General features: G+C 34.6%; 1 protein-coding gene across 3 annotated transcripts in view; it reads right to left on the bottom strand.

The window, feature by feature from the left end:
* Positions 1–2290: 2290 nt before the first annotated feature.
* LOC150087834 (far upstream element-binding protein 1-like) overlaps positions 2291–14952 on the bottom strand; it is a 250614-nt gene continuing 237952 nt past the window's right edge. Inside the window, exons 15-19 of one of the 3 annotated variants that reach the window (XM_090369223.1) lie at positions 12200–12297; positions 9586–9780; positions 8220–8422; positions 4240–4573; positions 2291–2709 (exon numbers count right to left, since the gene is read on the bottom strand). In XM_090369223.1, coding sequence (XP_090225349.1) covers positions 4241–4573; positions 8220–8422; positions 9586–9780; positions 12200–12297 — 829 coding nt within the window. In that variant the 3' untranslated portion in view covers positions 2291–2709; position 4240. Of the gene's footprint in view, positions 2710–3189; positions 3565–4239; positions 4574–8219; positions 8423–9585; positions 9781–12199; positions 12298–14952 lie in introns of those variants that run through there. The other 2 variants (XM_090369222.1, XM_090369224.1) reach the window with 2 other exon arrangements.

Here is a 14952-nt window from a genome sequence, read left to right as displayed (position 1 = left end):
TTTTTTTTTTTTCAGTAGATCCTTTTTTAAACTTTCACTTTTTTAAAAAACAAGACAGCAGGAGCACTACGTTGGATCTGATTATACCGAAGTCATTAAATTCTTGCTGATTAGGAAATTTGGCACTTTACTTAAACAGGCTTTTGAAGTGTAAACGAGATTATCCTGTCCATCAGATTTATCATTCAATTCTAAAGACTCTTCTATGTAAAGTGGATTAGGAGTTGGTATTCATCCTACCTTCCTTGTTATGCTTAAAAGTTCCTGGTGGAACTTTTCTCTGTACTGTTCACCAACACTGCCTGGATTTGGTTTGTTCAAAAAAATTCAAGATGAGATTTTTTGGTGCGTCCCATTGAAAATTATGATTCAACCAACCTGTCAAGTTGGCACTCTTAATGTTACTAAGAAAGTCATTCATTACAATGCAATATACTGACTCAGTGTGGCACTGGACAATACAGGGTAGTGTGCTAGGACACACTACAGCTTTTTGATTCACAGAGTTTTCAAACTTTTGATATATCCACTATAAATAGGCAGTCATCAATGTGATGGATTCTGGGCTCTCTCTCCACATTTGGAGTATAGCAAAAACTATCCCTCTAATGTTGACCTGTAACTATCACAGCAGAAACGAGGTCCCCACAATGTTTTGATTACTCACAGGCATTCCAAAATGGGACTATATAATATCCACAAACAGAAGAAAGAATCAGGAGATAACACCTGCATTTGGCAGCCATAACGAACTGGGGAAAAAAAAAAAAAAAACCCACACCTCATTGGAAGAATACTACAAGCTGTGATACTTGTATCACAGTATTGGTATGCACTTATGTAACACATAAATGTTGCAAAAACACAATACCTTTAATTGCCACCAAAATACTGAGGCCAGAGGAAAACCAATGACATCAACGTATCCACACAAAATATCTATAAGAAATGGTTAGATATGAGGCAACCTTTTTTTTTTATGTAGTTATATAGTGTAACAATTTCTAATGTCTGAAGCTGTTCTCTTGAACATGGAACAAAATTTTATTGATCTCAGTTCAAAAACCTAATTTAAAATAACATAAAATTACCATCAACAACATATAAATCTTTGCCTATGTGCAACTGAAACAACACCCACTGTAAAATATTCCAGACATTCCAGGTTACAAAATAAGTTTTTTTTTTTTTTTAAATTATTTTTTTTTATTTAACAGGCATGTTTTTAACAGTCTCATTCCTAGAACATTTTGATCCTACCATGTAAACAGTATGGTTTTAATGAACCAACAAAACTCAAAACTGTTCACCTGACACAGAGAAGGGGTGGACTGGGTTTGCATGAAGGAAACCCGGATGAGGCAGTGTAGGCTGGTTTCCTTTTGTAGAATGAAAATAATTCCAGGAAGAATCAGTAGGTATCCCACATCACTGCTGGAGATCAGCTAACTCAAATATGCCAGAATAAATTGCTTGAGTGAGTGAATGGCATGATGGGGAATGGATACATGGGAAACTATTTTGAGCATTATTTTCCCTTATCCTCATAGTTTAAGAAACAGTAGATGACTTCATTAAATCATTTACCCTTTGTGAGTTGTTTTAGAGTGATATGCAGTTAAAATAACTGACACAGTTGAAAATTATGACAATAAACAATGTCATTTATTCAATTGAGCGCATGTGTGTATATGAGACATTTAATACACAGAAAACTCAGACACAGGAACTCAACTTTACATCTACCCATAACATTTTATTACTTCATTTACATATTAAAACTCATAAGCAAAAAAGGGAAAATGAAATTATATTTTGTGTTGATCTTAATGTGAAAACGTGATAGTAGTCTATATATGTTTAGCGACAATTTTTCTTACCAGAATATTAGTAATCTTTATATGTATTAACTGTTCAAAGATTTTTAAGTGAAAAATGTTGAATGAAATTGTATTACACAGAATTCAGTGTCATAATAGTGCATGCATTTGTCTGAAATAACTCTAAAGTTTAGAAACGATCCTCGTAAATTATATACACCAAAACTTTAAAAATATATAATACCCAATCAGAAAGCAATTTAAGTTGTGTATAAGATTTTAAATAATGTCAAAAATTGCATTTTGGCAGCTACTTTATTTCTTCCCTTTTTTTTTTTTTTTTTCTCTCCTTGCCTTTTTCTTTCTTTCTTCTTTTTTTTTTTAATTTTCCTTTGATATACAAAACTTGAAGCAAACAAATACATATTGACCTAAGTATCTATAGAGAAACAAGTGCAGACAATTATATAAGATTTCAACTTTACTTAAAAGTCGAAACTATCAAGCTGGAAGCCTTATTCTGAGCATGCACTTTGCTCTAAATGCTGTTCTTAGTTATTAAAATAATAATCAACTTTAATTTATGGCAATTCACAAATGCAATGAACTTAAACCTGCCCTAACATGTATAAATACTGGAATAATTCCAATTTGTTCTTCTAATGAACTGATGGAGTACAAGATGTGAAGATCATACTTATCACTAGAAATTTGAATTGTGTTAGGTATAGGTATAAAAATGCTAAAATTCACTTTAAATATAAGTGTTAACAGCTGATAATATTTACATTCATTTTTAATGAAATCAATCCTGATGAACATGTCTACTCATCATAGAAGACGGGCAAAACACCAAAGCCTGGATGTACAAACGTCATGTAATAATGGGCTTGGGGGAAAAAAAAAAAAAAATACTGGTAAAATGCACACATTACATATGGGAGCAGTCTAAGAAAATCAAAATTAATGAATTTCAACCAGAAGAAGGTAATAATTTACTTTTCAAAGTTACAGGCCTATGGTGTCACAAATACAAATATGCAAATTAAGTCTGAATTTCTTAAAACCTACAGGCTTGTCCTGTAAGAAATTACAACACAGATTTAAGAATTAAACACAGAGAATGTAGTTCACTTCAAATTAGAAGTAATTTGAAGCACCCTTCCGAAATTTAGTCAACACATTAGACATCCAAACATATAAACTCTCCCCCATCTCCACACGCACACACTCTCATTCACATGCACATTAAAAAATTTCTATAAAATTATGGGAGCTAAAAGATCAACTGCAAATAATAATAATTTAAAAAAAAAAAAAAAAACCCCACCATGAGTGATTTGGTCACTATCTCTGTAACATCAGTTTTTAATTTTTTTATTTTTTACAAAGTGCAACTTAAAATACCTTTTAATAAACCATTAAATATCAGTCATGGTTCTCTTTGATGCTTCCGCTGGCTCCCTTCATGCTTCATTGACACAGTCCTAAAATACAAGCTTCGTGGCAAATTCGATGAATTTGCATTTGCATTTTTGTAATCTCAAACCAAAGGAATGTTTTAACTAAATTTACACCATGAACCCAATTCTGTTTGGTTTTAATACCAATTATGATGACAGTATCAAATGATTCCATGTCATAGATGTTATCTTGTCCATATATTAAAACACATGACAAATGGGTCAACGTACTGGTAAGTCACCATCAGAAGACAAATTTCAATCTGTTCAGCATGGGATGTCTGTAAAAAACACAACAAACAAACAAACATATTTCATAAATCATAAAAGAATTAAGCAAACTGAACCTGGAAGAAAGATTAACCTAAAATTACTATGCATATTCCTGTATGTAGCATACTTACTTTCACTTACCTGCACATGAGGCAAGCTGGGGCTTTTAGAAGGCCCAAGGAGAGATATGGCACTGAGTCTATCGTTGTCACCTACTTACTGAGTGGGAGGTATACCACCATCCTGCTAATGGTTAGTGATCATCTGTAGCAGGTAACACCAAACAGTTAGGTACCATGATTTCAATTTAATTTGATACCAGAAGGTATACATACATATATATAGAAATATATATATATAAAATTCAGCCAAATAATTATCACAATTCATACAATATATAAAAATATGCATACCTACACATGGTGGAATACTACAGATGATCCATCAACCTAACAGTACAGTAGGCACTCTTGACTAATAATTATTACTCTTATATACATACCTTTTTCACAAAAAAAAAAAAAAAAATTATATATATATATATATATGATTCAGTGGCTATTGAATCTTACCTCACCAAATTCTGTTTTATTAAATATAAATTTTTGTACATGAATCAAAGCAAGAATGAAAGAAAAGAAGTGGGGAAAAAAGAAGAAAAACAAGAAAAAGCACCTTCTTACCTTACTGAGTAGTTCCTGCTGCATACTGCTGTCCAGCATAAGCGGCATAGTTATAGCCAACATACGGAGCTTGCTGGCTGTAAGGATTTTGCTGAGTGTATGCTCCAGGAACCCACTGCCCCTGTGGAACTGCAGGGTTAGGATATGGTTGAGCCTGTGCTGGAGCTGGAGCACCAGGTGCAGGAGAAGGCTGTGCAGCAGCCTGTGGGGCTGCAGTTTGTTGAGGTTGCCCTTGAGGAGCTGCTGACGGAACAGGTTGGGCTACAGCAGGAGCAGCTCCTGGTGGTCCTCCTGCTACACCAGGTTGTGTCTGTGGTGTGTATGGCTGAGCAGTCTGATGAGAGAAAAATGTATACTATAAGATTCTTTGAAATTAATGCAATATTACACACAACTGAATCTGTAAAAGGCTCAATATTCAGAGCTAAAATGTACTCAATGCACAAACAATTGTAGATAATTAATGCCAAATAATAATGTGTATTTTATTCAAATGCAAAAGCTGGATATGCACATTTTTAATGCCCTATATACAAAGAACTTATGAGGCAGGTACACAGGAAGTGCTTATGAAACTTGCAAACACTGCAAGTGGTCAACTTCATTGTTATGGATGCTAAACACGGTGCTGTTTAACAATAGGAGAAGCATTTCTTATGGCAGCATGTGAATTTCCATGTATGAGTATGTATCAAAACAAATGCTACTAGGGGAATACAAACACTACCAGTATGTCCTCTTATCAACTACTAGCTAAAGAAATTACATTTTATTAGGATCATGGCTGATGAAACATCAGGTAACAAATCTAGTGGCTGTTGGAGCTATCAATGTTGCAGGTACTTTTAATACCAGATAAAGAAAAACAAAGCCATTACCTTCAAGTAACCATTATTTTAATACCTTTCTCATAAGCCTTTGACAAGAAAGTTATGACTTATAACATTCATAATACTGTTATAGCTATTGGAATATTAGACAAAACTGTTCTTTTTATCCTTTCACTTATATCTTAATTTGCCATCGAGGGTAATATTCTGGGTAGATACTTAAATCTCCCAATACAACTCTGAATATTTCCGCACCTACAAACCTTCTGGGAGTTTAAAGCATTCTTCTCGTGTCACAGTTTAAATACTCTGCTCTCCTTCTGAGACTGATTTGTTTTCGACTGATTCTGTGCGTGTGTGCTTCCATCACCTTAAAAATAACACCTAGAACCTACAGTGGCTAATTTTATTTTCAATTTTGCATGCATGATAATACTGAGCACGAGTGTCCTCCTTTATTCATGCCACATATTTGTTTTCTTTCCAATGCTAACTCATCTGAAAGTAGATAACTCCTGATAAAAGAACTAGTGACTATGGGATAGGATTGAAACTTATATTTAAAGATTTCAGTACTGCTGAGTCAGACCAGTAGTATAAAAATTTTGTGTCATTCATTTCTTTGTATACCCCAACATAAATCCAAAATTAATGAAAGCTGGATGACCCTGTTTTAAAAAAGGATCATGGTTTAGCCCCACTACAACGGTTAATTCTTTTCAAAAATTATTAAATATCTTTTATTCTTTTCTTATAGAAATCCGAACGGTTTCAATTTAACACAGAATCGCTTAACACCTCTCTTCTTCTCTTGATAATTCAGTTCAATTTTTGTTATATACACATCAAACAAAATCTGAAACTAGTAATACATCCTGTTTCTAAATACTGGAAATTCTTGGAGAGTTTGATGAACATTTTCAGGGATAAAATAAAATCACTGACTCCTATTAATAGCAAGTGTCTTCCAAAAGCTCACCAAAACAGTAAAATATTTCATTAAGTTCTCTCTTCGCCTTTCTATGTTAGCTATTGGGACTATAGTTAACTTAGTCCCTATTTAAACAAGTTTAATGAAAGAATGAAATGAAACAAGAAACATTACATTTCAGGCACATTAGCAAATAGTAATAATTCTTGATTTATAACAAAATAAGTCAACCCATTGATATGACATTTTTGTTACAAAGATTCCCAAAAGTATTAGGCATCAAAATTTTGAAATGGATCAGAGCATTTGTTCCATATTTATAGTAATATTTCTGTAGAGAAAGTGGAGGAGAGGGAATGCCATGAAACTGGAACTAAATTTAGAACCACCCAGGGGGCCAACTGAAATATGAAATGGAAGCAATCTGCATTTTTCTTATTGGTTAATGCAAAATTGTAACTGGCCTTAAAATTTTCCCAAGGCCTAATAGAACATGTGCTGAAACTTTAGCCCTGATCTTACTTTTCTTTCTAGAGTAATGTGCATAATATATTTTCATTTATATGAATAGACTTAATTCAAAAAATAGCAAGGGCTTAATTATTCAGTACTCACCTTGATCGATCTGCAATTGTTATGGTTTGAATGGCAAGAGGTGACTAGCTTTAAGGTGATTGGTTCTTAAATTAAGGGGTGGGTAAATAGTAATTATAATGGAAACGGGATTAAAATATGCGCAAGGAAGTAGAAGTGCACTAACTCCATCCTTGGTTGTCATTAAATTAGGTTGAATCCCAATTCAACCCAATTGCAGATCGATCAAGGTGAGTGCTGAAAAATTAAGCCCTTGCTATTTTTTTGAATTTAGTCCCAAAAAAAAAAAACAGTACTTTAAGACATACTATAACTTCTAAGTATGAATAGACTTTTGTGGTGGGGGGGAATGATGATGATTATTGACCTTGAAAGCTTCCAGGGACCAATGAAAATGATACTGACTGAACTTTATGTCTAAACATCTGATAACATACTTCTCTTATGAGCTATGTAATATGCACAGTGCATGATCTATTTTCTTCTTAAAATTAATTGAATTGTTATTTCTTTTTCTGGGATTCACTGAAGTGAAAAGAAAATATCTTCTTATCAATTACTAATATTATAACTTCAAAGAACGCTTAATAAAACACTATTTTTACATTCTCTAAACAGCCATTCACTTTAATTACAACTGTATAATGTTTCTCTTCTTCTGTATACTTTTTCTTTCTATACAAGTATTTTTTCACAAGTGACACCATGTTCAGGATCTTACATAACAATACATGCAAAGTGTGCACAGACTGTCTAAAGTTAACAATACTGCATTAAAACTACATTTTTATATACAAATTATATGAAAAAAATAATAATAATAAATAAATAAAAAATAATAATTGTTGGATTTATATTTGTCCAATTTAGATAAAACTTAGAATATCTCCACAAGTCTTTCTATGTGAAGAAAAAAAAAAAATCATGACAATCCATCCACTGGGAGCAGAGTTGTTACATGCAGATGGACAGATGTGCTTATGCATATATGCTGTGTCTAAAAAAAATTATTCATATTATGAATGCATTTAATTATAGTTCAAATTATAATTTGAACCAAAGTTGCACTGCAAATTTTTGGACAGCTTTATAATACAAATTTTTATTATGCATGTGTTTTTATCTGTTTAATTTAACAAATAAAATGCGAGTAGCCAAATTTAGGCCATCAAAAACAAAGAATGCAATGTGGCCGATGTACACAAACGAACAAAATCACACCAAAATATGTAGATTGAATGTAGCAACAGTACTATATCTTAGAGTCATTTTTAACTGAATTATCCATTTTCAAAGTAAATTGCTTAAGGTGTAAAAGACACGTATGATGAGTAGTGACAGCACACTATGTCATGCTGCTCATATATACAATACAGAAAACCAACCGAATTCATCTGAGATAAGAATAGAAACAAATATTTTGTTTCTATTTTGGTTTGTAAAATACAATGGTTCTCACTCTCTCTCTCATGCAACAAAGGAATATATTTATCTGGAGAACAACAAAAAAATCACTTAAATTGGAGTTATTTTAATATGTAATAGTGCAGACCTCTGACTGATATCAATTGTGCACCACTGGGCTAAATTATCATAAACTTCCACATTGCTGATAAAACACTTACCTGCTGAGCAACTTGAGCCTGTTGATTTGCACGTGCCTGTTGTTCAATCATCTCTGCTTCCCTGTGCATTCCAAGAGAACGATAATATTCTGCCCAAGCAGCACTATAATCTGGTTGTCCGGCAACTGTAGCGGCTGGTGCTGCAGTTGCTGGGCTAGGTCCCTGTGGGGCTGGAGCTTGTGCAGGCCCTGGTGTTGTGGTAGCTAGATTAAATAAAATACACCCAAGATTAAAACAAATCAGATCATCTTAAAGTAGATGGATGAACATGTGTTTCTCTACACATTTCAATTTCAATTCAAAAACAAACATTAAATTACAAATAAAAGAGCTAGACCTAACTTTCTTCAACCAGAGTAAATAAATTAAAAAAAAAAAAAAAAAAAAAACCAGTAATTAAACTATATTCCCTTTAACTACTTAAGTGGGATATTATTCGGTCTGGTGCCACCAATAAAAATTTGAATTCAATCTTAAGGCCAATTAAGAACCAATTACATGATATACTTTTGTATGCTATTTATATTGGATTAAAACTCATTAAACAGGACTGAATTTTTTAAAATAATGACTGTGGCTATTTATGTTTTTTTGCCCATTACTAATATAACTGCAGAAAAGTTCTTTGAAGACACCCCCCCCTCCTCCTTTTTGAAAGCTCTGTATTTGTCACTGTTGCCATAACTTCTGCTTCACTGAAAACTGTCACCTCTTTTGAGTTCTTCAATTTGGGTGAGTGCGAGAACACACATGCATGCACCTGCTTTATATGCACTAATATTCTTATTGGAATTCCTCAGGGTTCAGTGCTTACCAACTTCACTCTTAGAACACCGCCTTTATGTATTGGTGATATGCTGGCATTTTTCCAATCCAAAAGAATCTCTTATGAGCCCAAGATTCCCTCATAATTAACCTCAATGGTTCAATACACACCCTGGCAGTCTCCCTCAAAATTACTGGGAAATGCCAAGACTCTGGAAGCCTTACTTGACTTCATGCTCAAAGTATTTTCTAATAAATGGTATCTGTAATTTCAAAATCACTAATTTCGTGTGGCTCAACCTCTTTTCAGCACAAAGGGTCTTTTGCCAGTAATGAACAAGCCAGACTCAAAAATATAAGCATGACATAAGTAAGGCATGGCCACAGCCTTCTATTTAAAGATAAAAAATATAAAAAAAAAACAAAATGCAAACATACAGAATTAATTTCATTCCTATCACTTTTTTAATTGTACATTTCTTTTGTCCTATTCCTTTCATTTTGTATGTTTATGACCATCTCTTAATATATGCTAAAGTTTCACTAGTGATATACAATAAGAATAAATTGGTGATTTTTTATAACAGTAAATAATAGTTACCAGCTTGTGGTTGTTGTTGTGGTTGCTGTTGGGTAGGCTGTTCTTGCTGAGGTTGGGGTTGGAGTTGTCCGGCTTGGGGAGGAGGAGGCTGACCACCTGGCTGCTGTGCTGGTTGCATCTGAGGAGCCTGCTGTCCATAATACTGTGCATAGTATGCTGCCCATGCAGCTGCATTAGCATCTGCTACAGCTTTTGCTGGGAGCAAAAGAAAAAAAATATTACAATTAAGCTGTGTAAAGAATCACAGATTAAAAATACTTTCTAACTTGCAAAAATAACACCGTAAAAGATATGTATAGTTGCAAACCTGACTACTGGAAAGCAGCAGATTTTTTAAAAATCCAGACTGTGCCTTGAAATTAAATTTCCCTGATAACATATTTTACTTTACATTATATACAGCCATAGGAATGTTTATCAGTACAGTATGCTTTTGAACTTTACAGCTAGCACAGGAATTTTCTTTTTTGTTCTGTTAGACGACATCAACTGATCATCACTGTTTTAAAAGAAACTGCTGTACGGAATTTGTCCTGTTCATAAATGTTGTGCCAAAGTTTTGTTTTGATGCTGCTGTCCAACTGAGTAATATTTTGAAACTTACACCTGTGAAGCTTGTTTTTTTTTCCCTTCTGAATAGATTCGTCTTAACAGCAGCCAATGGATCAAGGCGTATACTGAAAGAAAATTCTACTGTGAATAGAAATCAACCAACCTATAGATTCTGTTATCGATTTGTGGATATGCATATCAGAGTTGGCGAAAGTGTGGAGTCAAGATGTGATGGAAACAACGATTAAGAATTATTTCGCAAAAGCAGGTTTTTGCTAAAATGCTAATTAACAGAGATGAGAGGGAGGAACTACTAGAAGACATTGAGCAACCTTGGGAAGAGTTCCAAGCAAGGTTTGATCAGTGGAGAAATTGTTCTTGACGAATTTTTAGGAGTTGATAGTGATGTCATAGTAGCTGAATATCCAAGTGCCTCCAACATTTGTTTGGATGAAAACCATCCAAACAAATGTTGGCAGCATTTGAAACTTTGCATCGAGGCCTTCAGTATAAGAAAATGTAACAGAAAATATATCTCAATGGTTAAAGTAAAATTTGAACATTTTTATGAACGGTGTACAGCAGAATCCAGTGTACAACAAAAAATAACCAAATATTTTACGACATAATTCTTAAAAGTGCACTAATAAATTGTAGGCATTATGTAAGTAGTCATTTCTTAATATGTATGCATTAATAAATTGTTTTAAAATGTTAGAATATTTATTCATTGCCACTTCATTCCCATCTTTTACTATATTTCTGAATTTATAGTATTTTTCATTGTTGAAAAGGTCATTTCTTTATAACAAAATTTCAAGGGAACAATCGATTTCGTTATATAGAGGTTCGACTGTACTTAGTCACTGAATAAAATTCTCTCCCCATGTTTTAGGTTCTCTACAACCTTGGCAGTAGAGCTGCCTACGACTAAGTCAGTATTATTGCACTGACTTAATCAGTTATAGCAGGGGAGGCCAACCTATGGTGCATGCACCAAACGTGACACTTTGGAAGATTACAAGTGGCGCATTTCATCATAAAATTTCTCAAGTACCTAAAGCCCATATTGCCGATTCTTTGGTTCTATTTCCTTTCATTTCGGGTCCTTCTGCATATGGCTTAAGACACCCACCACCTTCTTTCCACTTACACGCACATAAACGTGTCAATTCCCTCAATTTAGCAAAAGAAATAAATTAAATAGGCTTTAAAAAAATGCATTTCTGAATTTTGACCGTAAATAATCTATGGCCATGAAAATATATCGAGCACTTAGTCATCCATTCTTTTGTACGGCCGTTGCCTCTGGCACCCGACTCTATGCACAAGTGGGAAAATAAATGCAATACGTGACTTTTTCAGGGGACTGAGAATATACAAATAGATCCTTTGTCGGAAGTCTTTCAAGTTAAAAGGAAACAATGAAATGATAAATTTGAGGTATTTTCATCTACGAGAAATTTCCATCAATCGCATTTCCAAATCTTATTTTGCTAACTCAAGAAATAGTAGGGGGTGGGGGAGCTTCTTTGTTATTGTAGTTAATGTAGTACAACGAATCTATAGTACGCCCCTTCTTCATAATCTCCAGTGATTCATCACAGACATGGTCTATTAAACTTTCAGATCAGCTTTAGCAGCTTTCAGGTGTCCCAAGTAATGCTGCAGACCTTGTTATTTTTACATTGTTGGCACTGTATGTAGATAACAATGAAATGCTGCAGGACAAAAATATCAACTATACATTGGAGAAAAGGGATGGTTTCAACCTTAGTCTGAATACATGAAGCATTTTTTTTTTGTTCATAATGATAAACGTACTTCCAGATGAGATTTAACATTATTGTTACTGAATTAACAAAAGATAGATTTTTCTATTAAAAATGAATTCACTGGGCACACACACTTTCTCTCTCTCTCAGAAAACATACAAGATTATATATCACTCTAATCACACTCATGAAGCATATTATGTACTTAAAAAATACAATGATTTTGTTATTACTGGATTATTTCGTGTTAATTATCTTGAAAATATACGAATATTTCAATGCCTTACTTGGATCATTTGGTGCAGCTGGCTGGTTCTGCCAATGCTGGTACGCATTTCCCCATCCTTGTGGGGCAAATGGTTGAGGTGGTGGTGGTGGCTGCTGGCTAAATTAAGAAAAACAAATTATATTCCATCAGTTGCTTATTCTAAAAGGGTTAAAATGGAAACTGATAAAGGGCATAAAATGGAAAGCTGTTGCAAGGAGCATAGAAATCAGAAACCATACAATTCAGAGAACATGCATATTTCACAATTAATCTTATTATTTTAAAATATAGTTTTCTTCAGCATTCCTTACTCCAGATTTTGAAGGCGTTCACTTTCTCTCCATCAGAATATTGAAATAGCAAGGGTATTTTTGTCTATTAAAAAATTCGCCATAACTGGAAAAGTGAGTCGCAGCCAAAAGCTGTGGATGTGGGGGTTCAATCATGTCATAAAAGAATCAAAATAGAAACCTCTCTACCTGTTTCGACTTATAAAGTAAAATAATAAGCCAAATATATTTAGCCACTATACTCACTGATAACTAACCCCCCTCTTTAGTTCATTATGTATTCAAAGTACATACACATAATAATATAATGATGTAACTGGTTGGGTAAAATCTCTCTGACCGACAATATTAGAACGCAATAATAATGTGGCTGTGTTTATATCATAATAACAATAATATGAAATACTATAATATATTATCTTCTTCTTCTTCTTTTTTTTTTTTTTAATGAAAACCCCAACCGCGAGAGATATTAGAACCTATAGTGCTTAGTACTGTGCTTGGGGTGGAGGTTGAGAAGACGAAAGAAGATATTTGTGCACATTACACTTGAACTTATGTAGACTGTAATTTTCAAGAAATATGTATGTATGAAGGAAGGTTGTTGCAGAAAATGGCAGTTGAATGAATAAAAGAGGAAGATGAAAAGTTGGTTCTGTGAGTTTGAAGTTGGACAGTAAATGGATGATGGCTGGTGGCAGTACGTGTTCGGACTGTTTTGAAAGAGAGTGGGAATTATAGAAGCCAATTCAGAAGAGCAGTGCCCATGGAAGTATTTGTAGAATAATGCATGCAGCAGAAACAGTACGTCTATGAGACAGCAAGTGGAGAGACTCTGTTAGAGAGGAGTCATTAATTAACCTAACTGCCCTCTTCTGAATGGAAGCTAGAAGCATTAAAGAGGTTTTGGGGGCACTGCCCCAGATGTGGGAACAATATTCCATGGTAAGGCAGATTTGCAATTTGTACAGAGCTGTTTGGAAGAAAAGTAACGCTGAGAGCAAAAGAGAAAACCAAGTTTTTTTAAATGCGGAGGAAGCAATATTTGTAATGTGCTTGTGCCAAGAGAGGTTAGAAGTCAGGGTGAGCCCCAAAACAGATATATAATTTTGCCTAGAAATGGGAGTGTCACCAAAGATAAGCATAGGAGCAGAAGAATCCCTTTTTAGGGGTTTATAAGACAAGACTGAGTTTTAGAAGGATTGAGATCAACTGAGTTGCCTTTGCCCCACTGCAGAATTACCTGAAGATCGGCATTTAAGGAATTGGTAGCAGATTTTCGAAAAGTTGAAGTTGATTGAGCAGGGCAAGGTTTCTCAAAATGGAAAGTGGAATGCAAAGTGCTATCATCGGCAAAATTATGGATAGGATTTCCAGTCAATGGAAGGTCATTAATATACAAGAGGAAAAGAGTGGGGGAAAGAACTGAACCATGGGTAGACACCAGTATTAGTGGAAAAGTTAGAAGACAGAGAGCCATCTACCATCACCCTCAGTAAGTGATCAGAAAGAAAACTGGATAACAATTCAAGAAAAAGTTGGCAAACCATAAGATAGAAGCTTGTTTAGGAGATCTTTATGCCAGACACGATCGAAAGCCTTTGAGATGTCAAGAGCAACTGCTGGTGTTTCACCGAACTTTTCCATTGAATTTGTCCATAAATGGGTAACATAAGCTAGAATATCACCAGTGGATCGACAATGGCAGAATCCATACTGGCGATCGTTGATCAGACGGAAGGTTTCTAGGTAGATTAAGAGTTGGCGGTTAATTGATTTCTCCATTACTTTAGAAAGAGTAGAAGTAATTCCAATGGGACGATAATTGGATGGGAGAGATTTGTCGCCCTTTTTAGGAACTGGCTGGATATGAGCAAATTTCCAAGCAGAAGGAAAAACACCTTTGGAAAAAGAAAGTGAAAAAAAGGTGGCAAAAAACAGGAGCAAGTTCAGGAGCACAGGTTTTGAGAACAAGTGGAGAAATACCATCAGAACCTGGAGCTTCTTAGCATCAAGATTCATCAAAATCCTTCTGGCTGTCTCATAGACGTACTGTTTCTGCTGATTGCCTCTTCTACAGATACTTCCATGGGCACTGTTCTTCTGAATTGGCGGCTATAATTCCCGCTCTCTTTCAAAACAGTCCGAACACGTGCCGCCACCAGCCAACATCCATTTACTGTCCAACTTCAAACTCACAGAACCAACTTTTCATCTTCCTCGTTTATTCATTCAACTGCCGTTTTCTGGAACGGAGCAACTTTCCTTCATACATATTTCCTGAAAATTACAGTCTACAGAAGTTCAATTCCAATGTCAACAAATATCTTCTTTCGTCTTCCCAACCTCCAACCCAAGCACGGTAGTAAGTACTATAGGTTCTAATACAGTCTGTCCTCGTATAGCACGATAGTTGCGTTCCTAGAAACCCTCGTGCAATGCGAAATCGTGCAATATAAACAACAGGCCCTATGGGAAAAGT

Source organism: Mastigoproctus giganteus, chromosome 3 (assembly GCF_048544385.1).
Source record: "Mastigoproctus giganteus isolate SK-2022 chromosome 3, ASM4854438v1, whole genome shotgun sequence".
Taxonomy (NCBI): domain Eukaryota; kingdom Metazoa; phylum Arthropoda; class Arachnida; order Uropygi; family Thelyphonidae; genus Mastigoproctus; species Mastigoproctus giganteus.
The sequence above is the reverse complement of the archived record's forward strand: the minus strand, read 5'-3'. Positions and strand labels throughout refer to the sequence as shown.